Genomic DNA, 21,689 nt, shown 5'->3' on the forward strand with positions numbered 1-21,689 from the left:
TTGCATAATGGTCCAGCCAGATTGTCTTATCTTGGTGAGCTGTAAAATATAGTCACACAGCAATGTTGACCAGAGGTCAGGAGGATGTGAATTATTGGTAAATGTTCAGTTACTAGCAGTGGTGCAAGTAGAATTTTTTTCTTAGTGGTACTGATAGTAAAGACGGGAATGATCGTGTGTCATTAGGGGGCGTGGCCACACAAAACTAGGGGAGTGGCAACATGACAATAGGGGTATGGCAACATTATGCCACACACTTTAATGCCCCTTACACATAATGCCAAACACCGTAATGCCCCTTACACATTATGCCAAACACCATAAAGCCCATTACACATTATGTCACACACTGTAAGGCTTCTTATACATTATGCCAGGCACTGTAATGCCCATTACACATTATGGCAGACACAGTAATGCCTTACATATTATACCACACACCGTAATGCCTGTTGCATATTATGCCACACACAGTTATGCCACTGACACAATTTTATGTCCCACACACAAAAATGCTCCTTATAAATTATGCCCAAGCAGTGGGCTGGTAGTCCTGCGTACCACCACCATATTTCTGAACAACCCTACTTTCAGCACTGGTTACTAGCACTGTCACTTTTCTGAGCTGTATTAAGTTATAGAAAATGTAAAGAAATAAAGTGAAAACACACTTTTGGTACACAGGACAATGCTGCAATTCTGCACATTTTTTTTATTTATTTCTCTGACGTCCTAAGTGGATGCTGGGACTCCGTAAGGACCATGGGGATAAGCGGCTCCGCAGGAGACTGGGCACAACTAAAGAAAGCTTTAGGACTACCTGGTGTGCACTGGCTCCTCCCACTAAGACCCTCCTCCAGACCTCAGTTAGATTCTTGTGCCCGGCTGAGCTGGATGCACACTAGGGGCTCTCCTGAGCTCCTAGAAAGAAAGTATATTTTAGTTTTTTTATTTTACAGTGAGATCTGCTGGCAACAGACTCACTGCAGCGAGGGACTAAGGGGAAAAGAAGTGAACCTACCTAACTGGTGGTAGCTTGGGCTTCATAGGCTACTGGACACCATTAGCTCCAAAGGGATCGACCGCATGGAACCGGCCATTGATGTTCGGTCCCGGAGCCGCACCGCCGGCCCCCTTACAGAGCCAGAAGCAAGAAGTGTTCCGGAAAATCGGCGGCAGAAGACTTCAGTCTTCACCAAGGTAGCGCACAGCACTGCAGCTGTGCGCCATTGCTCCTCATGCACACCTCACACTCCGGTCACTGATGGGTGCAGGGCGCTGGGGGGGGGGGGGGGGTGCCCTGAGCAGCAATATAAACACCTTGCCTGGCAAAATCATCACAATATATAGCCCCAGAGGCTATATATGTGATAAGTACCCCTGCCAGAATCCATAAAAAAGCGGGAGAAAAGTCAGCGAAAAAGGGGCGGAGCTATCTCCCTCAGCACACTGGCGCCATTTTTTCTTCACAGTGCAGCTGGAACACAGGTCCCCAGGCTCTCCCCTGTAGTTTTCAGGCTCAAAGGGTTAAAAGGAGAGGGGGGGCACTAAATTTAGGCGCAATATTGTTTATACAAGCAGCTATTGGGGGAAAAAATCACTCAGTTATAGTGTTAATCCCTGCATTATATAGCGCTCTGGTATGTGCTGGCATACTCTCTCTCTGTCTCCCAAAAGGACTTTGTGGGGTCTTGTCCTCAGTCAGAGCATTCCCTGTGTGTGTGCTGTGTGTCGGTACGGCTGTGTCGACATGTGGGATGAGGAAGGTTACGTGGAGGTGGAGCAGAGGCCGATAAATGGGATGTCGCCCCCTGTGGGGCCGACACCAGAGTGGATGGATAGGTGGAAGGTATTAACCGACAATGTCAACTCCTTACATAGAAGGCTGGATGACGTAAAACAGCTGTGGGACAGCCGGCTTCTCAGCCCGCGCCTGCCCAGGCGTCTCAAAGGCCATCAGGGGCTCAAAAAAGCGCCCGTTACCTAAGATGGCAGACACAGATGTCGACACGGAGTCTGACTCCAGTGTCGACGAGGTTGAGACATATACACAATCCACTAGGAACATCCGTTACATGATCTCGGCAATGAAAAATGTGTTACGCATTTCTGACATGAACCCAAGTACCACATAAAAGGGGTTTTATTTTTGGGGAGAAAAAGCAGCCAGTGTTTTGTTCCCCCATCAGATGAATGAATGAAGTGTGTAAAGTAGCGTGGGTTCCCCCGATAAAAAACTGGTAATTTCTAAAAAGTTACTGATGGCGTACCCTTTCCCGCCAGAGGATAGGTCACGTTGGGAGATATCCCTTAGGGTGGATAAGGCGCTCACACGTTTGTCAAAAAAGGTGGCACTGCCGTCTTAGGATACGGCCACCTTGAAGGAGCCTGCTGATAAAAAGTAGGAGGCTATCCTGAAGTCTGTATATACACACTCAGGTTATATACTGAGACCTGCAATTGCCTCAGCATAAATAGTGCTGCTGCAGCGTGGTCTGATACCCAGTCAGATAATATTAATACTCTAAGACAGGGATAATAGTTTGCTAACATAGAGCATATTAAAGACGTCGTCTTAGATATAAAGGATGCACAGAGGGATATTTGCCGGCTGGCATCCAGAATTAATGCAATGTCCATTCTGCCAGGAGGGTATTAGAAACTCGGCAGTGGACAGGTGATGCTGCCTATAAAAGGCACATGAGATTCTGCCTTATAAGGGTGAGGAATTGTTTGGGGATGGTCTCTGGGACCTCGTATCCACAGCAACAGCTGGGAAGAAAATTTTTTACCTCAGGTTTCCTCACAGCCTAAGAAAGCACTGTATTTTCAGGTACAGTCCTTTCGGCTTCAGAAAAGCAAGCGGGTCAAAGGCGCTTCCTTTCTGCACAGAGACAAGGGAAGAAGGAAAAAGCTGCACCAGCAGCCAGTTCCCAGGATCAAAAATCTTCCCCCGCTTCCTCTGAGTCCACCGCATGACGTTGGGGCTCCACAGGTGGAGACAGGTGCGGTAGGGGCGCGTCTCGGGAACTTCAGGGACCAGTGGGCTTGCCCACAGGTGGATCCCTAGGTTCTGCAAATAGTATCACAGGGATACAGGCTGGAGTTCGAGGCGACTCATCCTCGCCGTTACCTCACATCAGCCTTGCCTGCTGCCCTCGGAGAAAGGTAGTACTGGCGGCAATTCACAAGCTGTACTCCCAGCAGGTGAAATCAAGGTACCCCTCCTTCAACAAGGCCGGGGTACTATTCCAAAATGTTGTGGTACCGAAACCAGACGGTTCGGTGAGACCCATTCTAAAATTGAAAGCCTTGAACACTTATATACGAAGGTTCAAGTTCAAAATGGAATCGCTCAGGGCGATTATTGCAAGCCTGGAGAATTTCATGGTATCACTGGACATCAAGGATGCTTACCTGCATGTCCCTATTTACCCTCTTCACCAGGAGTACCTCAAAATTGTGGTACAGGATTGTCATTACCAATTCCAGACGTTGCCGTTGGTCTGTCCCCGGCACAGAGGTATTTACCAAGGTAATGGCCGAAATAATTATCCCGTACTTGGACGATCTCCTTATAAAGGCGAGGTCCAGGGAGCAGTTGTTCGGCGGAGTAGCACTATCTCGGGAAGTGCTACAACAGCACGGCTGGATTCTGAATATTCCAAAGTCGCAGCTGGTTCCTACGACGCGTCTACTGTTCCTGGGTATGGTTCTGGACAGAGAACAGGATAAAAAGGGTTTCTCCCGGAGGAGAAGTCCAAGGAGTTGTCGTCTCTAGACAGAGACCTCCTAATACGTATACGGGTGTCGGTGCATCAATGCACGCGAGCCCTGGGAAGGATGGTAGCTTCTTACGAAGAAATTCCATTCGCCAGGTCCCATGCAAGGATTTTCCAGTGGGATCTGTTGGACAAGTGGTCCGGGTCGCATCTTCAGATGCATCGGCGGATAACCCTGTCTCCAAGGGCCAGGGTGTCGCTGTTGTGGTGGCTGCAGAGTGCTCATCTTCTAGGGGGCCGCAGATTCTGCATACAGGACTGGGTCCTGGTGACCACGGATGCCAGCCTTCGAGGCTGGGGGGCAGTCACACAGGGAAGAAACTTCCAAGGCTATGGAAAAGTCAGGAGACTTCCCTACACATAAATATTTTGGAGCTAAGGGCCATTTACAATGCCCTAAGTCAGGCTAGACCCCTGCTTCAACACCGGCCGGTGCTGATCCAGTCAGACAACATCACGGCGGTCGCTCATGTAAACCGACAGGGCAGCACAAGAAGCAGGATGGCGATGGCAGAAGCCACAAGGATTCTCCGATGGGCGGAAAATCATGTGTTAGCACTGTCAGCAGTGTTCATTCCCGGAGTGGACAACTGAGAAGCAGACTTTCTCAGAAGACACGACCTCCACCCGGGAGAGTGGGGACTTCATCCAGAAGTTTTCCAAATGATTGTACACCGTTGGGAAAGGCCACAGGTGGACATGATGGCGTCCCGCCTCAACAAAAAGCTACAAAGATATTGCGCCAGGTCAAGGGACCCTCAGGCGATAGCTGTGGACGCTCTGGTAACACCGTGGGTGTACCAGTCGGTGTATGTGTTCCCTTCTCTGCCTCTCTTACCCAGGGTAATGAGAATAATAAGAAGGAGAGGAGTAAGAACTATACTCATTGTTCCGGGTTGGCCAAGAAGAGCTTGGTAACCAGAACTCCAAGAAATGATCTCATGGCCTCTGCCGCTCAGACAGGACCTGCTGCAGCAGGGGGCCTGTCTGTTCCAAGACGTACCGCGGCTGCGTTTGACGGCATGGCGGTTGAACGCCGGATCCTGAAGGAAAAGGGCATTCCAGAGGAAGTTATCCCTACGCTATTTAAAGCTAGGAAAGAAGTGAACGCAAACCATTATCACCGCATATGGTGGAAATATGTTGCGTGCTGTGAGGCCAGGAAGGCCCCAAAGGAGAAATTTCAGCTAGGTCGATTTCTGCACTTCCTACAGTCAGAGGTGACTATGGGCCTAAAATTGGGTTCCATGAAGGTCCAGATTTCGGCTCTATCGATTTTCTTCCAAAATAGAACTGGCTTCACTGCCTGAAGTTCGGACTTTTGTTAAGGGAGTGCTGCATAGTCAGCCCCCTTTTGTGCCTCAAGTGGCACCGTGAGATCTCAACGTGGTGTTGGATTTCCTGAAGTTGCATTGGGTTGAGCCACTTAAATCCGTGGAGCTACAATACCTCACGTGGAAAGTGGTCATGCTGTGGGCCGTGGCGTCGGCCAGGCGTGTATCAGAATTGGCGGCTTTGTCATACAAAAGCCCTTATCTGTATTTTATAAGGATAAGGCGGAATTGAGGACTCGTTCCCAATTCCTTCCTAAGGTGGTATCAGTTTTTCATGTGAACCAACCTATTGTGGTGCCTGCGGCTTCTTGGGACTTGGAGGATTCCAAGTTACTGGACGTAGTCAGGGCCCTGAAAAGTATATGTTTCCAGGACGGCTGGAGTCAGGAAAACTGACTCGCTATTTATCCTGTATGCACCCAACAAGCTGGGTGCTCCTGCTTCTAAGCAGACTATTGCTCGCTGGATCTGTAGCACGATTCAACTTGCACATGCTGCGGCTGGACTGCCGCACCCTAAATCTGTAAAAGCCCATTCCACGAGGAAAGTGGGCTCTTCTTGGGCGGCTGCCCGAGGGGTCTCGGCTTTACGTCTTTGCCGAGCTGTTACTTGGTCGGGTTCAAACATTTTTGCAACAGTCTACAAGTTTGATACCCTGGCTGAGGAGGACCTAGAGTTTGCTCATTCGGTGCTGCAGAGTCATCCTCACTCTCCCGCCCGTTTGGGAGCTTTGGTATAATCCCCATGGTCCTTACGGAGTCCCAGCATCCACTTAGGACGTCAGAGAAAATAAGATTTTACTCACCGGTAAATCTATTTCTCGTAGTCCGTAGTGGATGCTGGGCGCCCATCCCAAGTGCGGATTGTCTGCAATACTTGTTTATTGTTATTGCCTAACTAAAGGGTTATTGTTGAGCCATCTGTTGAGAGGCTCAGTTATATTTCATACTGTTAACTGGGTATAGTATCACGAGTTATACGGTGTGATTGGTGTGGCTGGTATGAGTCTTACCCGGGATTCAAAATCCTTCCTATTTGTGTCAGCTCTTCCGGGCACAGTATCCTAACTGAGGTCTGGAGGAGGGTCTTAGTGGGAGGAGCCAGTGCACACCAGGTAGTCCTAAAGCTTTCTTTAGTTGTGCCCAGTCTCCTGCGGAGCCGCTAATCCCCATGGTCCTTACGGAGTCCCAGCATCCACTACGGACTGCGAGAAATAGCTTTACCGGTGAGTAAAATCTTATTTTACTTTGTACCTCTGCATAAATAGACAGCTTGTGTTGAGTGTTTTATATGAACTACGCTATATGTAAATTCTCAGATTAGACTGCCAATACGTGTTTCTGCCATGACGTGTGAGCTCTAAAAGTTTCTTAAAGGTCCATTGTTCTTAAACAACATATGACTGTCTGCATTCATATGTATTAGATTATTTGTAATAGCCAGCAACACTTTCAAGATTTAGGTGCATACACACGATGACTAAGTGCCAATTGTGACTGTGCAATTTCCCTTGAACTCCCCTTAGCCCAGAACCCCCAATTTTGACTATATTTACTTGCGATTTTGGCTATGTGTAATTTTGACTATATACTATTTTGACTATATTAGAAACTAGATTGTACACAATATAGTCAAATTGCGATACTGACCCCGTGGGAGCGAGCATCGGTATCGCAAGCTGCATACACATGGTGGGATATGAGCTAACTTTTCTTACGATTTTGATTATATAGTCAAAGTCGTAAGCACACATCGCACCTTGATATGCACCTTAAGGAGGAAAAATAACAAAAGATGTAAGGGGAATAAAAATATAGTGTTATGGATTAATTGAGGAAGGTGGGCCCCAAATCAGTGTCTTGCTTAGGGCCCCATGAGGTCTAAATCCACCTCTGCTGCCTCCGCCCCCCTTGACGATTGCTCATGTGCAGACCGATGCCCATGCATGCACAATAGGACTCCCGGGTCATAAACCCAGAAGCCAGAACTTCGCAAGGGACAGCTCTTTTCGGAAGTGCTGTCCCAGGAGGTAGGTATTCATGCGTTTTGGTGTTACTAAACACCGGTATGCATGCAATAGAGGGCAGGATTTATCGTTTATGAGGGGTGTGTAATAAGTTTCCGGATGTGCAGTGCATAGGCAGAGTAGACAAAGGGACTAATTCAAGGTTGAACCCCACCCAAATCTAAATCTCTCTGTGCATGTTACATCTGCCCCACCTGCATTGTAACATGGTTTTACCCATTAATGTGCTTTTTGGTTTGCTAACAACTCTGAATAACCCTCTTTATGCAATTGCTTTTTTGTATATTATTTTCTCTGACGTCCTAGTGGATGCTGGGTACTCCGTAAGGACCATGGGGAATAGACTGGCTCCGCAGGAGACTGGGCACTCTTAAAAGAAAGATTAGGTACTATATCTGGTGTGCACTGGCTCCTCCCTCTATGCCCCTCCTCCAGACCTCAGTTAGAATCTGTGCCCGGCCAGAGCTGGATGCACCTAGTGGGCTCTCCTGAGCTCACTAGAAAAGAAAGTATTTGTTAGCTTTTTATTTTCAGTGAGATCTGCTGGCAACAGACTCACTGCTACGAGGGACTGAGGGGAGAGAAGCAAACCTACCTGCTTGCAGCTACCTTGTGCTTCTAAGGCTACTGGACACCATTAGCTCCAGAGGGATCGAACACAGGGCCCGACCTCGATCATCTGTTCCCGGAGCCGCGCCGCCGTCCCCCTTGCAGAGCCAGAAGACGGAAGACCCAGGAGAAAATCGGCGGCTGAAGACTCCGGTCTTCAATAAGGTAGCACACAGCACTGCAGCTGTGCGCCATTGCTCCCACAGCACACCACACGCTCCGGTCACTGGTGGGTGCAGGGCGCTGGGGGGGGGGCGCCCTGGGCTGCAATATGTATACCTTTTTGGCAAAATGCACATAATACAGTTATAAACTGTATATGTGCCTAATCCCCCGCCATAAATATAATTAAAAAAGCGGGAGAAGCCCGCCGCTGAAGGGGCGGGGCTATCTTCCTCAGCACAGCCAACGCCATTTTCTCTTCACAGCTCCGCTGGAAGGACGCTCCCCAGGCTCTCCCCTGCAGTATACACTACGAGAAGGGTAAAACAGAGAGGGGGGGCACATAAATTTAGGCGCAAAAAGTGATATAAGCAGCTACTGGGGGAAAATTCACTTTGTGTTAGTGTAAATCCCTCTGTTATATAGCGCTCTGGTGTGTGCTGGCATACTCTCTCTCTGTCTCCCCAAAGGACTTTGTGGGGTCCTGTCCTCAGTCAGAGCATTCCCTGTGTGTGTGTGTGTGTGTGTGTGTGTGTGTGTGTGTGTGTGTGTGTGTGTGGTGTGTCGGTACGGCTGTGTCGACATGTTTGATGAGGACGCTTACGTGGAGGCGGAGCAGGTGCCGATAAGTGTGATGTCGCCCCCTGCGGGGCCGACACCAGAGTGGATGGATATGTGGAAGGTATTAACCGACAGTGTCAACTCCTTGCATAAAAGGTTCGATGACGTAACAGCTTTGGGACAGCCGGCATCTCAGCCCGCGCCTGCCCAGGCGTCTCAGAGGCCATCAGGGGCTCAAAAACGCCCGCTACCTCAGATGGCAGACACAGACGTCGACATGGAGTCTGACTCCAGTGTCGACGAGGATGAGACAAATGTACAATCCACAAGGGCCATCCGATGCATGATTACGGCAATGAAAAATGTGTTGCACATTTCTGACATTAACCCGGTTACCACTAAAAAGGGTATTATGTTTGGGGAGAAAAAGCAGCCAGTGACTTTTCCCCCATCTGATGAGTTAAATGAATTGTGTGAAGAAGCATGGTGTTCCCCAGATAAGAAATTAGTGATTTCTAAGAGGTTACTAATGGCGTACCCTTTCCCGCCAACGGACAGGTTGCGTTGGGAGACATCCCCCAGGGTGGACAAGGCGCTCACACGCTTATCAAAAAAGGTGGCACTGCCGTCTCAGGATACGGCCGCCTTAAAGGAGCCTGCAGATAGAAAGCAGGAGGCTATCCTGAAGTCTGTATATACACACTCAGGTACTATACTGAGACCTGCTATTGCTTCAGCATGGATGTGTAGTGCTGCAGCAGCATGGTCTGATACCCTGTCAGATAACATTGATTCCCTTGACAGGGATACTATTTTGCTAATCATAGAGCATATTAAAGACGTAGTCTTATATATGAGGGATGCACAGAGGGACATTTGCCGGCTCGCATCTAGAATTAATGCAATGTCCATTTCTGCCAGGAGAGTATTATGGACTCGGCAGTGGACAGGTGATGCTGATTCTAAAAGGCACATGGAAGTTTTGCCTTATAAGGGTGAGGAATTGTTTGGGGACGGTCTCTCGGACCTCGTATCCACAGCAACAGCTGGGAAGTCGACTTGTTTACCTCAGGTTTCCTCACAGCCTAAGAAAGCACCGTATTATCAAGTACAGTCCTTTCTGCCTCAGAAAGGCAAGCGGGTCAGAGGCGCGTCCTTTCTGCCCAGAGGCAGGGGAAAAAGCTGCACCAGTCAGCCAGTTCCCAGGAACAAAAATCCTCCCCTGCTTCCACTAAGTCCACCGCATGACGCTGGGGCTCCACAGGCGGAGCCAGGTGCGGTGGGGGCCCGTCTCCTGAACTTCAGCGACCAGTGGGTTCGCTCACAGGTGGATCTCTGGGTTCTACAAGTGGTATTTCAGGGATACAAGCTGGAGTTCGAGGCGTCTCCCCCTCGCCGTTACCTCAAATCAGCCTTGCCAGCTACTCCCAGGGAAACGGAGGTAGTACTGGCGGCAATTCACAAGCTGTACCTTCAGCAGGTGATAATCAAAGTTCCCCTCCTTCAACAGGGACGGGGTTACTATTCCACAATGTTTGCGGTACCGAAACCAGACGGTTCGGTGAGACCCATTCTAAATTTGAAATCCTTGAACACTTATATAAGGAAGTTCAAGTTCAAAATGGAATCGCTCAGGGCGGTTATTGCAAGCCTGGAAGAGGGGGATTTTATGGTGTCACTGGACATCAAGGATGCTTACCTACATGTCCCCATTTACCCCCCTCACCAGGAGTACCTCAGGTTTGTGGTACAGGACTGCCATTACCAATTCCAGACGTTGCCGTTTGGTCTGTCCACGGCACCGAGGGTATTTACCAAGGTAATGGCCGAAATGATGATACTCCTTCGAAAGAAGGGAGTTATAATTATCCCGTACTTGGACGATCTCCTTATAAAGGCAAGGTCCAAGGAGCAGTTGTTAGTCGGAGTAGCACTATCTCGGGAAGTGCTACAACAGCACGGCTGGATTCTGAATATCCCAAAGTCGCAGCTGATTCCTACGACGCGTCTGCTGTTCTTGGGCATGATTCTGGACACAGAACGGAAGACGGTGTTTCTCCCTGAGGAGAAGGCCAAGGAGTTGTCATCTCTGGTTAGAGTCCTCCTGAAACCAAAACAGGTGTCGGTGCATCACTGCACACGAGTCCTGGGAAAGATGGTAGCTTCCTTCGGCAGGTTCCATGCAAGGATCTTTCAGTGGGATCTGTTAGACAAGTGGTCCGGATCGCATCTTCAGATGCATCGGCTGATCACCCTGTCCCCGAGGGCCAGGGTGTCTCTGCTGTGGTGGCTGCAGAGTGCTCATCTTCTCGAGGGCCGCAGATTCGGCATTCAGTACTGGGTCCTGGTGACCACGGATGCAAGCCTCCGAGGTTGGGGGGCAGTCACTCAGGGAAGAAACTTCCAAGGACAGTGGTCGAGTCAGGAGACTTCCCTACACATAAATATTCTGGAACTAAGGACCATTTACAATGCCCTAAGTCAAGCAGAACCCCTGCTACAAGACCAACCGGTGCTGATTCAGTCAGACAACATCACGGCGGTCGCCCATGTAAACCGACAGGGCGGCACAAGAAGCAGGATGGCGATGGCAGAAGCCACAAGGATTCTTCGATGGGCGGAGAATCACGTGCTAGCACTGTCAGCGGTGTTCATTCCGGGAGTGGACAACTGGGAAGCAGACTTCCTCAGCAGGCACGACCTCCACCCGGGAGAGTGGGGACTTCATCCAGAAGTCTTCAAGCTGATTGTAAATCGTTGGGAAAGGCCACAGGTGGACATGATGGCGTCCCGCCTCAACAAAAAGCTAAAAAGATATTGCGCCAGGTCAAGGGACCCTCAGGCGATAGCTGTGGACGCTCTAGTGACACCGTGGGTGTACCAGTCGGTTTATGTGTTCCCTCCTCTTCCTCTCATACCAAAGGTACTGAGGATAATAAGAAAGAGAGGAGTAAGAACTATACTCATCGTTCTGGATTGGCCAAGAAGAACTTGGTACCCGGAGCTACAAGAAATGATCTCAGAGGACCCTTGGCCTCTGCCGCTCCGACAGGACCTGCTACAGCAGGGGCCCTGTTTGTTCAATACTTACCGCGGCTGCGTTTGACGGCATGGCGGTTGAACACCGGATCCTGATGGAAAAGGGCATTCCGGATGAAGTCATTCCTACGCTGATAAATGCTAGGAAGGATGTGACAGCACAACATTATCACCGCATATGGCGAATGTATGTTGCTTGGCGTGAGGCCAGGAAGGCCCCAACAGAGGAATTTCAGCTCGGTCGATTTCTGAACTTCCTACAGTCAGGAGTGACTATGGGCCTAAAATTAGGATCCATTAAAGTCCAGATTTCGGCCCTGTCTATTTTCTTTCAAAAGGAACTGGCTTCACTGCCTGAAGTTCAGACGTTTGTTAAGGGAGTGCTGCATATTCAGCCCCCTTTTGTGCCTCCAGTGGCACCTTGGGATCTCAACGTTGTGTTGGATTTCCTAAAATCATATTGGTTTGAGCCACTTCAGACCGTGGAGTTGAAGTATCTCACGTGGAAGGTGGTCATGCTGTTGGCCTTGGCCTCAGCTAGGCGTGTGTCAGAATTGGCGACTTTGTCCTGTAAAAGCCCATATCTGATTTTCCATATGGACAGGGCAGAATTGAGGACTCGTCCCCAATTTCTCCCAAAGGTGGTATCAGCGTTTCATTTGAACCAACCTATTGTGGTGCCTGCGGCTACTCGGGACTTGGAGGATTCCAAGTTGCTGGACGTAGTCCGGGTCCTGAAAATCTATGTTTCCAGGACGGCTAGAATCAGAAAAACTGACTCGCTATTTATCCTGCATGCACCCAACAAGCTGGGTGCTCCTGCTTCAAAGCAGACTATTGCTCGCTGGATCTGTTGCACGATTCAACTTGCACATTCTGCGGCTGGACTGCCGCATCCTAAATCAGTAAAAGCCCATTCCACGAGGAAGGTGGGCTCTTCTTGGGCGGCTGCCCGAGGGGTCTCGGCTTTACAACTTTGCCGAGCTGCTACTTGGTCGGGATCAAACACTTTTGCAAAATTCTACAAGTTTGATACCCTGGCTGAGGAGGACCTTGAGTTTGCTCATTCGGTGCTGCAGAGTCATCTGCACTCTCCCGCCCATTTGGGAGCTTTGGTATAATCCCCATGGTCCTTACGGAGTACCCAGCATCCACTAGGACGTCAGAGAAAATAAGAATTTACTCACCGGTAATTCTATTTCTCGTAGTCCGTAGTGGATGCTGGGAGCCCGTCCCAAGTGCGGATTTTCTGCAATACATGTATATAGTTATTGCTTAACTAAGGGTTATTGTTCTGAGCCATCTGTTGAATGAGGCTCAGTTGTTGTTCATACTGTTAACTGGGTATAGTTATCACAAGTTGTACGGTGTGATTGGTGTGGCTGGTATGAGTCTTACCCTGGATTCCAAATCCTTTCCTAATAATGTCAGCTCTTCCGGGCACAGTTTCCCTAACTGAGGTCTGGAGGAGGGGCATAGAGGGAGGAGCCAGTGCACACCAGATATAGTACCTAATCTTTCTTTTAAGAGTGCCCAGTCTCCTGCGGAGCCCGTCTATTCCTCATGGTCCTTACGGAGTACCCAGCATCCATTACGGACTACGAGAAATAGAATTACCGGTGAGTAAATTCTTATTTTTTTTCAACTATTTCAACAAATAAAGAGATTAAAAAAAAAAAAAAAGTTCATCAATCCATCTGTGATTCGTGACATCACCTTCTAATGGTGAAAAGGCTTCAATAAACAAAGGTTGTTCCCAGCGCCGTCTTTTCATATGGGCTCAATGGGCTCTTGCCCAAGGGCCCCAGGAATAAAAGGGCCCTAGGCTGATAGATGAGGGTCCCCTCTTTCCAGGGGTACCAGATTTTTGAAAATCGGCCCTGGGGAACCGGAGATATCCGACTTCAAAGCACTGGTCCCCATCCAAGCCTGTTAATTGTTCTTCCCAGCCAGATATCTTGGGTTCTGTCTGACTTAGAGTTTTTCTGAGGGTATATTCCAAAAGCTGGAACTCTCCCCTTTCAGTGGACACTGGTCTCTACTATGCCCAGAACCAGAGATATCAGCCTACAAGCAGCTGGTCCCTGCTTCAGCTCCACACGCTTAATATGCAGTTTTATATTTTTGTTGGTGGATTACTCTGGCTCCTAAAGTCTGTTCCCCAAGTCCCCAGTACCTCGTGAAAGGTGGGACTCTCTAGTTTTTTTTTATCCCATTAAAGCTAAAAAGTCTATTTCCAGGGACTGGACATATCTGCAGTAAAGCAAGCTGCCCTGACCCCCGGAAAATGATGAATATTAAGCCCACTACACTATCCACCCCTCCCCTATGTTTTAAATACCCCCTACCACCCTGGAAGTCATGTACCTTAGCCCCTTCATTCAGCACAATGTTCCCTTCTACAGTGTAGTGTTCTCCCTCCTGCCCCAATTGTGCAGTAAAGGAGTAATTAGCAGAAATGATTTCTCCAGGTCCTACATGCTGAGCGAAAGATAGAACCTCGCTACCGCCCGCGGGACATCAAAGCTGCCGCTGATAGCACCCCCCACCCCTACCGCTGATGGGTGGGTAAGGGCCCCAGTGCATTGCTGTGCCCAGGGGCCTACACTGCTGTTAAGACAGCTCTGGTTGTTCCTCTAGGTATCAAACTTTTAATAAAGAACTTGAAGTGGTGAGATGATGCCACATGCGTCCGGTGGTTCTCCAGATAAGCCCGAACAAACGGAGTTTAATTTATAGTTTATAGTATCAGTGATCGCAAATTTGCCCTATATCGTGTATTTTACCCCAGAATTGACAGAGGTACCCGAAAATAAAAAACCGCCAGGTCCCTTAGGACGTGCTCTGACCAGCAGCTGTGGCAGTTCACCCTCAGCAGAGGAAGAGGAGGAGATTATGGAGAGTGTGAGCTACTGCCCTCCCCTCACCCTTTGCTTCGCACTGGACCCCATTCATCCAGCGGCAGCATGCTGTGTGTGGCTAGGGGGTGTCAACTCCGGGCAGGGGATGCGGCTGTGACATTACTGGGGAAAGCCACGGTTCCCCATTGGTGAGCTACAGGAGCCAGAAGACTGACTGTGAGGAAGCAGCATGTGGGAGTCATGCCCGTGGAAGATGCCAGTAGTAGGTGGCGGGACAGAAGGTGGCTGGGGGTAGTACAGAATGAGGGTGGCATGGGCTGGAATAGGACAGTCTGGCTGGAGAAGAGTAGGGGCAGCTTCTGCAGGACATAGCCTGCCCCCTTTACCCCCTCTACAGTGCCGCTGTCTTTCCACTCTAACCTGCCACTCTATGAGGGTCATTTAGGTGCGGTTGCTATCACAGGGCCTGATTTACTATAATTTGCACATGTGAGAACACATGCACTGAGCTACTATTGGCAGACTGCGTATGTGCTGCGAATGCATTGAGCGTGCGCAAAGAAAAAGTGCAAACACTCAGCAATCGCAGGTACACACTGAAATGCGATCACAAAGTGATTGACAGGAAGTGACTGTTTGTGGGAGGCAACATAGAGTTTGTCGGTAGTGGTTGGGAAAACGCCGGCATGTCATGGCTGTTTTCAGGAAGTGCATCTGACGTCAGCTGCGATGAAAAACATGGCGCCTGGTGCGACTGCAATGCAATATTTTGAATAGGCATGGGTCAAGTGCACGTGCAATATTTCTATAGATGGGAATGTTTGAGGGCGTGTCGGGTATCTGATTGGCATTTTAGGGGCATGTTGAATTATATATTTCCATGTGGGGTGGTCTGTGGGGCCTTAAAGGACACATATATAACGGACACATATAAAGGGCACGTGTAGAGGTAGGATGGCCATTTAATAGATTTAATTACAAGAAATTATGATGGGACCCAAAAATAATGACTTGAGAACCCAAATTTTATAAATTATGTGTCCCTGGGACCCACATAATTTTTGTCCCAGTGCGATCACTGTACTTTGCAGAAGTGAAGGCAGAATGGACCCATTGCTCCGCCCCCTATGTCCCCCTCCTACAGCTGCTCATCCTGTTGACCGCTGTCCATTTCGAGCACAGGGACAATGGAAGTTCCCAGACTGACACTGGGCACAGAGCAGGAGTTGTGGGCACAGTAATCCGTGCACACCCAGGGGTACTGAGCACAGGACTCTCCCTCACCGGGCGCACACACTGAGCTTCTCCCAGGACACACACAGTGCAGGGGGCTCCCGGAGACTCGGCTGCAGCGGTGGCTGCAGTAAGATGCTGTTGCTGCAGGGGGCGTTGCTGGGCACGATGTTGGATAAGATGTCCAGCTTTCTCTACATTGGGGACATTGTGTCTCTCTTTGCAGAGGAATTGGTCCTGATTTCCTCCTAGTGCCCCATCTGAGTGCAGAACTCAGCCCCCAGTGTCTGGTCTCCCGGATCTGTTACCTGTCTATCTAATATATATGACACAGATAGCACATCACTGTAAATTCAAAATTGCTCCCATGCGTATGTGCTGCCAGCTGCCAGGATCCCGACGGTATGCATACCGACACCAGCATCCCGGCAGCAGAATGCCGGCGGGGTGGGTGGGGATTGCGAGTGCAACAAAGCCCCCCTGCGCTCACAGAGGTTCTATTACCACTCTATGAGTGTCCTGGACACCCACGAGTGGGAATAGACCCTGTGGGTCGGCATTTTTAGTATTCAGGATTCCAGCGTCGGCATGCTGACTGCTGGGATCCCGAGCAGCGGTAACATAACTGCATACCACTTCTTTATATACACAAAGATAGCATTGCAGGAGCTTAGAGTCATCTCTCTAAACATTAAATACTGTTTAAACATGCTGAAAATCTGCTGCATTTCAATTTCTACTAGCTCTAACCAAGTACCAGCACTATCTTTTTCATGGCATTCTACTCCACGTACAGAATGGTGGAAATTTAACACAAATCAAATATAAATGGTTGCTTGGGCTTTCAGTCAATATTACGACACAACTGAGGACTAGTAAGACCTTTTATAGAGATTGTTGCGAGTCATCAAGAAAAGGCCCCCTACCAAAGTAACTACATCATTGAAGTCCCTAATATTTTTATTCTCTTCTTAATATCTATGATCCTTCACAACAGATTTTACTTTAGCTAATGTCCTTGAAGACTTTTATAGTAAATATCTAAATATGTATTTACACCTACAGTATATGTTACTTATCCATTCATGATATATGTACTGTAATACATGGAGAAAAAAAAACAAATATAAAGAAATATTAAATTATACTATATCTCTGATAACTGATAATTTAGAATATATAATAAATACAATTGGGTTTGCTCTATTTTATTTCTAGAATATATCTGTTACTACTATCAATGGCACTGTATCAAGTGGAAATATGAAGGATAACCCTGACCTGCAGTTCTATATATATATTTATGCTTTTTCTATGGTGGCTGTTGTTCTGATGAGATTTATGCGAGGCTATGTCTTTGTAAAGGTAAGCATTCATTATCTTATTGACAAGGGTTTATTTGACTAAATAGTTTAGGACTTTGATGTTTCTGGCAGTTAGCTCACATATGATGCATCTCAAATCTATTCTAACTAAAGTTATAAATTAATGGAAAAAAATGAACTTTCCAGTTATTAACTGTGTTAATTAAACCATTGTTGGTAATGACTTCTAAACTTTACCAGCCAATCCTGTACACAGATTTCAGCTGTATGTTAGGGAGGGTTGGGTACGGGAACCCGGCACTGAGAATGCTGCCGGTCAGACTACGGCATACCAATGGCCATGATCTCTACAGTTCTAGGGTAAGTATTCTAAACTTACCTGTCCTTTCCCACAGCCTAACCCTAACCCCACAGCCTAACCCTCCCTCCCCACAGACTAACCTTAACTGTCCTTTTCTACAGCCTAACCTTAACCTCCCCCACCCCGCAGCCTAAACCTAACTCTTCCTCCCCGCAGCCTAACCCTCCCCTCCTGCAGCCTAACACTCCCCTCCCACAACCTAAACCTAACCCTCCCCCACACAGCCTAAGCGATCAAAATGTCTGCCGGCATTTTGATCGCTCGGGATCCGGCGTTGGCATGGTGACCGCCAGGATTCCAAGCAGCGGTCACATGACCGCATCCTGACCAGGAGAACCTGTTGAGGGTTCTTCAACATATATCAAATGGAAATTATGTGACTGTATGCAGTAAGCAATATATTTTGTACTACTTTTTAACAAGAATATAAATATGCATAATGTTATAGTTGGACTAAAGCAACTGTAATTCAAAAACTTTATAGACCTAAAAAACATCTTCTTAATGTTTGTTGACAATAAATTAAAGACATAAGCATGACGTCCGACAGAAGCATCAAGGGATGTGCATCTTTGCACATTTATGGATATAACTGTACTGTAAATATTGCTTATCTAGGAGGTACATGGAGACACGGCACGAGGCCTTGCGCTTAGTGGAATCTCCCCTTAATTTTCTCAAGTTGTGTTTCCTTGTATTTGATTCTTCGGTTCTATGCTTTAATTTTATCCAGTATTTTTGCTATTTAGTTATTAGTAAAAAATGTTTTACTTAATGAGTATTTCCCAATTGCATGGCACTGTAGAATATCATGGTACCCTATGAGAAAATTACAATACTAATGTCAAACACTTACTGGAGTACGATATTGTCGCCCAGTGTCCTGCTCCAAGCCAGGAGAGCGCCATCTTTGATCTCTGCTCTGCAGCTGGTGTCTTGCTCACTGGTATAGTAGTGAGCTCTCAGGGGACTGCAGACGCAGCATTTGGAGCTAAATTCAAATTACTTTCCTAATGTAAACCTCACTTTGGCACTAGAGCAGTGCCAGAGTATCAGGCTCATCTCCCTGTGCCCTAGCATTCCTATACCTTCCTGCTGACTACAGATTCTTGTCTTCTGATGCAACCTTTTATTGACAAAGCTCTTTCCCTTGGTACATTTGCTGTGGATTTAGGTTTTTGACTTCTGGCTCTGTGTCATTATTCTCCTAGATGCCAACCTGTCATAACTCCCGTGATATCTGGTTCTGAGACATAGTTAGTCTAATTATTCTCATCTACACATTCTTGTTTACCAGTCTGTCACTGTAGGTGCCCAGTCAGAGTGCCATGACCAGCATACCAGGTGCAGCGAAGTCCAAATCCCCTTGCGGGAACCCTGGTGTAAAATACTAGTGCTTCAGACTCTGTTCTTGGTTGCGCCAAGCCTAGTTGACTGTAGCTAATGCATTTTCTCTAACGTCCTAGTGGATGCTGGGAACTCCGAAAGGACCATGGGGAATAGCGGGCTCCGAAGGAGGCTGGGCACTCTAGAAAGATTTAGGACTACCTGGTGTGCACTGGCTCCTCCCACTATGACCCTCCTCCAAGCCTCAGTTAGATTTTGTGCCCGGCCGAGGTTGGATGCACACTAGGGGCTCTCCTGAGCTCTTAGAAGAAAGATAGTCTTAGGTTTATTATTTTCAGTGAGACCTGCTGGCAACAGGCTCACTGCAGCGAGGGACTAAAGGGAGAAGAAGCGAACTCGCCTGCTTGCAGCCGGATTGGGCTTCTTAGGCTACTGGACACCATTAGCTCCAGAGGGATCGACCGCAGGCCCAGCCTTGATGTTCGGTCCCGGAGCCGCGCCGCCGTCCCCCTTACAGAGCCAGAAGCAAGAAGATGGTCCGGAAAATCGGCGGCATGAAGACATCAGTCTTCACCAAGGTAGCGCACAGCACTGCAGCTGTGCGCCATTGCTCCTCTCACACTTCACACTCCAGTCACTGAGGGTGCAGGGCGCTGGGGGGGGGGCGCCCTGAGGCAGCAATAAAAACACCTTGGCTGGCAAAAATACCTCAATATATAGCCCCAGGGGCTATATATGAGGTAAATACCCCTGCCAGAATCCAGAAAAAAGCGGGAGAATAGGCAGCGGAAAAGGGGCGGAGCTATCTCCCTCAGCACACTGGGCGCCATTTTTCCCTCACAGTTCCGCTGGAAGGAAGCTCCCTGGCTCTCCCCTGCAGACTACTCTACAGAAAAGGGTAAAAAAGAGAGAGGGGGGGCATTTAATTTGGCGCAGTATATAGTTTATATTAAAAAGCAGCTATAAGGGACATAACTCAGTTAGTCCCTGCCTTATATAGCGCTCTGGTGTGTGCTGGCATACTCTCACTCTGTCCCCCCAAAGGGCTTTTGTGGGTCCTGTCCTCTATATTGAGCATTCCCTGTGTGTGTGGAGTGTGTCGGTACGGCTGTGTCGACATGTTTGATGAGGATAATGAGGTGGAGGCGGAGCAGATGCCTTTAGAAGGGATGTCACCCCCTGGGGGGCAGACACCTGAGTGGATGTGCTTATGGAAAGAAATGAGTGCACGTATAGACTCATTACATAAGAAATTTGACGACATGCCGACTGCGGGACAGCCGAGTTCTCAGCTCGTGCCTGTCCAGGTGTCTCAAAAGTCATCAGGGGCTCTGAAACGCCCGCTATCTCAGATGGCACAAGTAGATGTCGACACGGATACTGACACCAGTGTCGACGACGAGGAGTCAAATTTAATGCCCATGAAGGCCATTCACTGCATGATTGAGGCAATGAAAGAGGTGTTAAATATCTCTGATTTACATCCAGGTACCACAAAAAAGGGTATTATGTTTGGGGAGAAAAAACTACCTGTAGTTTTTCCCCCGTCAGATGAATTAAATGAAGTGTGTGAAGAAGCGTGGGCTTCCCCTGATAAGAAATTCCTAAGAAGGTACTAATGGCGTTCCCTTTCACGCCAGAGGATAGGTTACGTTGGGAAACACCTCCTAGAGTGGATAAAGCGCTCACACGTTTGTCTAAAAAGGTGGCACTACCGTCTCAGGATACGGCCGCCCTTAAGGAACCTGCTGATAGAAAGCAGGAGGCGATCCTGAAGTCTGTATATACAGACTCAGGCATTATACTTAGACCAGCTATTGCGTCAGCATGGATGTGCAGTGCTGCCGCTGCGTGGTCGGATAAACTGTCAGAAAATATTGACCAAGTCCGCCGCATGACGGTGGGGCTCCACAGGCGGAGCCAGGTACGGTGGGGGCCCGCCTCATGAAGTTCAGCGATCAGTGGGCTCGCTCACAGGTGGATCCCTGGATCCTTCAAATAGTATCTCAGGGGTACAAGCTGGAATTCGAGGCGGCTCCACCCCACCGGTTCCTAAAATCTGCCTTGCCGATTGCTCCCTCAGACAGGGAGGCGGTGCTAGCAGCGATTCACAAGCTGTATTCCCAGCAGGTGATAATCAAGGTACCCCTACTTCAACAAGGCCGGGGTTACTATTCCACACTATTTGTGGTGCCGAAACCGGACGGTTCGGTGAGACCCATTTTAAATTTGAAATCCTTGAACACATACATAAAAAAATTCAAGTTCAAGATGGAATCGCTCAGGGCGGTTATTGCAAGCCTGGAGGAGGGGGATTACATGGTATCCCTGGACATCAAGGATGCTTACCTGCATGTCCCCATTTACCATCCTCACCAGGAGTACCTCAGATTTGTGGTACAGGATTGCCATTACCAATTCCAGACGCTGCCGTTTGGACTCTCCACGGCACCGAGGGTATTTACCAAGGTTATGGCGGAAATGATGATACTCCTTCGAAAAAAGGGAGTTTTAATTATCCCATACTTGGACGATCTCCTAATAAAGGCACGATCCAAGGAACAGTTGTTAGTGGGAGTAGCACTATCTCAGGAAGTGCTGCGCCAGCACGGCTGGATTCCGAATATCCCAAAGTCACAGCTGGTCCCGACGACACGTCTAATGTTCCTGGGAATGATTCTGGACACAGTCCAGAAAAAAGTGTTTCTCCCGGAGGAGAAAGCCAGGGAGTTGTCTTCTCTAGTCAGAGACCTCCTAAAACCAAAACAGGTATCGGTGCATCACTGCACGCGGGTCCTGGGAAAGATGGTAGCTTCTTACGAAGCAATTCCATTCGGCAGGTTCCATGCCAGGATTTTTCAGTGGGACCTGTTGGACAAGTGGTCCGGATCGCATCTTCAGATGCATCGCTTGATAACCCTGTCCCCAAGAACCAGGGTGTCTCTTCTGTGGTGGCTGCAGAGTGCTCATCTTTTGGAGGGCCGCAGATTCGGCATACAGGACTGGGTCCTGGTGACCACGGATGCCAGCCTACGAGGCTGGGGGGCAG

The 21,689-nt window shown here is 48.6% G+C and overlaps 1 protein-coding gene across 2 annotated transcripts in view; it reads left to right on the plus strand.

The window, feature by feature from the left end:
- The window catches only part of LOC135022950 (ATP-binding cassette sub-family C member 5-like), a 220,705-nt gene that overhangs the window by 119,362 nt on the left and 79,654 nt on the right, over positions 1-21,689 (plus strand). Inside the window, exon 18 of one of the 2 annotated variants that reach the window (XM_063953356.1) lies at positions 16,826-16,972. In XM_063953356.1, the coding sequence (XP_063809426.1) occupies positions 16,826-16,972 (147 nt within the window). Of the gene's footprint in view, positions 1-16,825; positions 16,973-21,689 lie in introns of those variants that run through there. The other variant, XM_063953357.1, reaches the window with a different exon arrangement.

The sequence above is a fragment of the Pseudophryne corroboree genome, chromosome 2, assembly GCF_028390025.1.
Source record: "Pseudophryne corroboree isolate aPseCor3 chromosome 2, aPseCor3.hap2, whole genome shotgun sequence".
Taxonomy (NCBI): Eukaryota; Metazoa; Chordata; class Amphibia; order Anura; family Myobatrachidae; genus Pseudophryne; species Pseudophryne corroboree.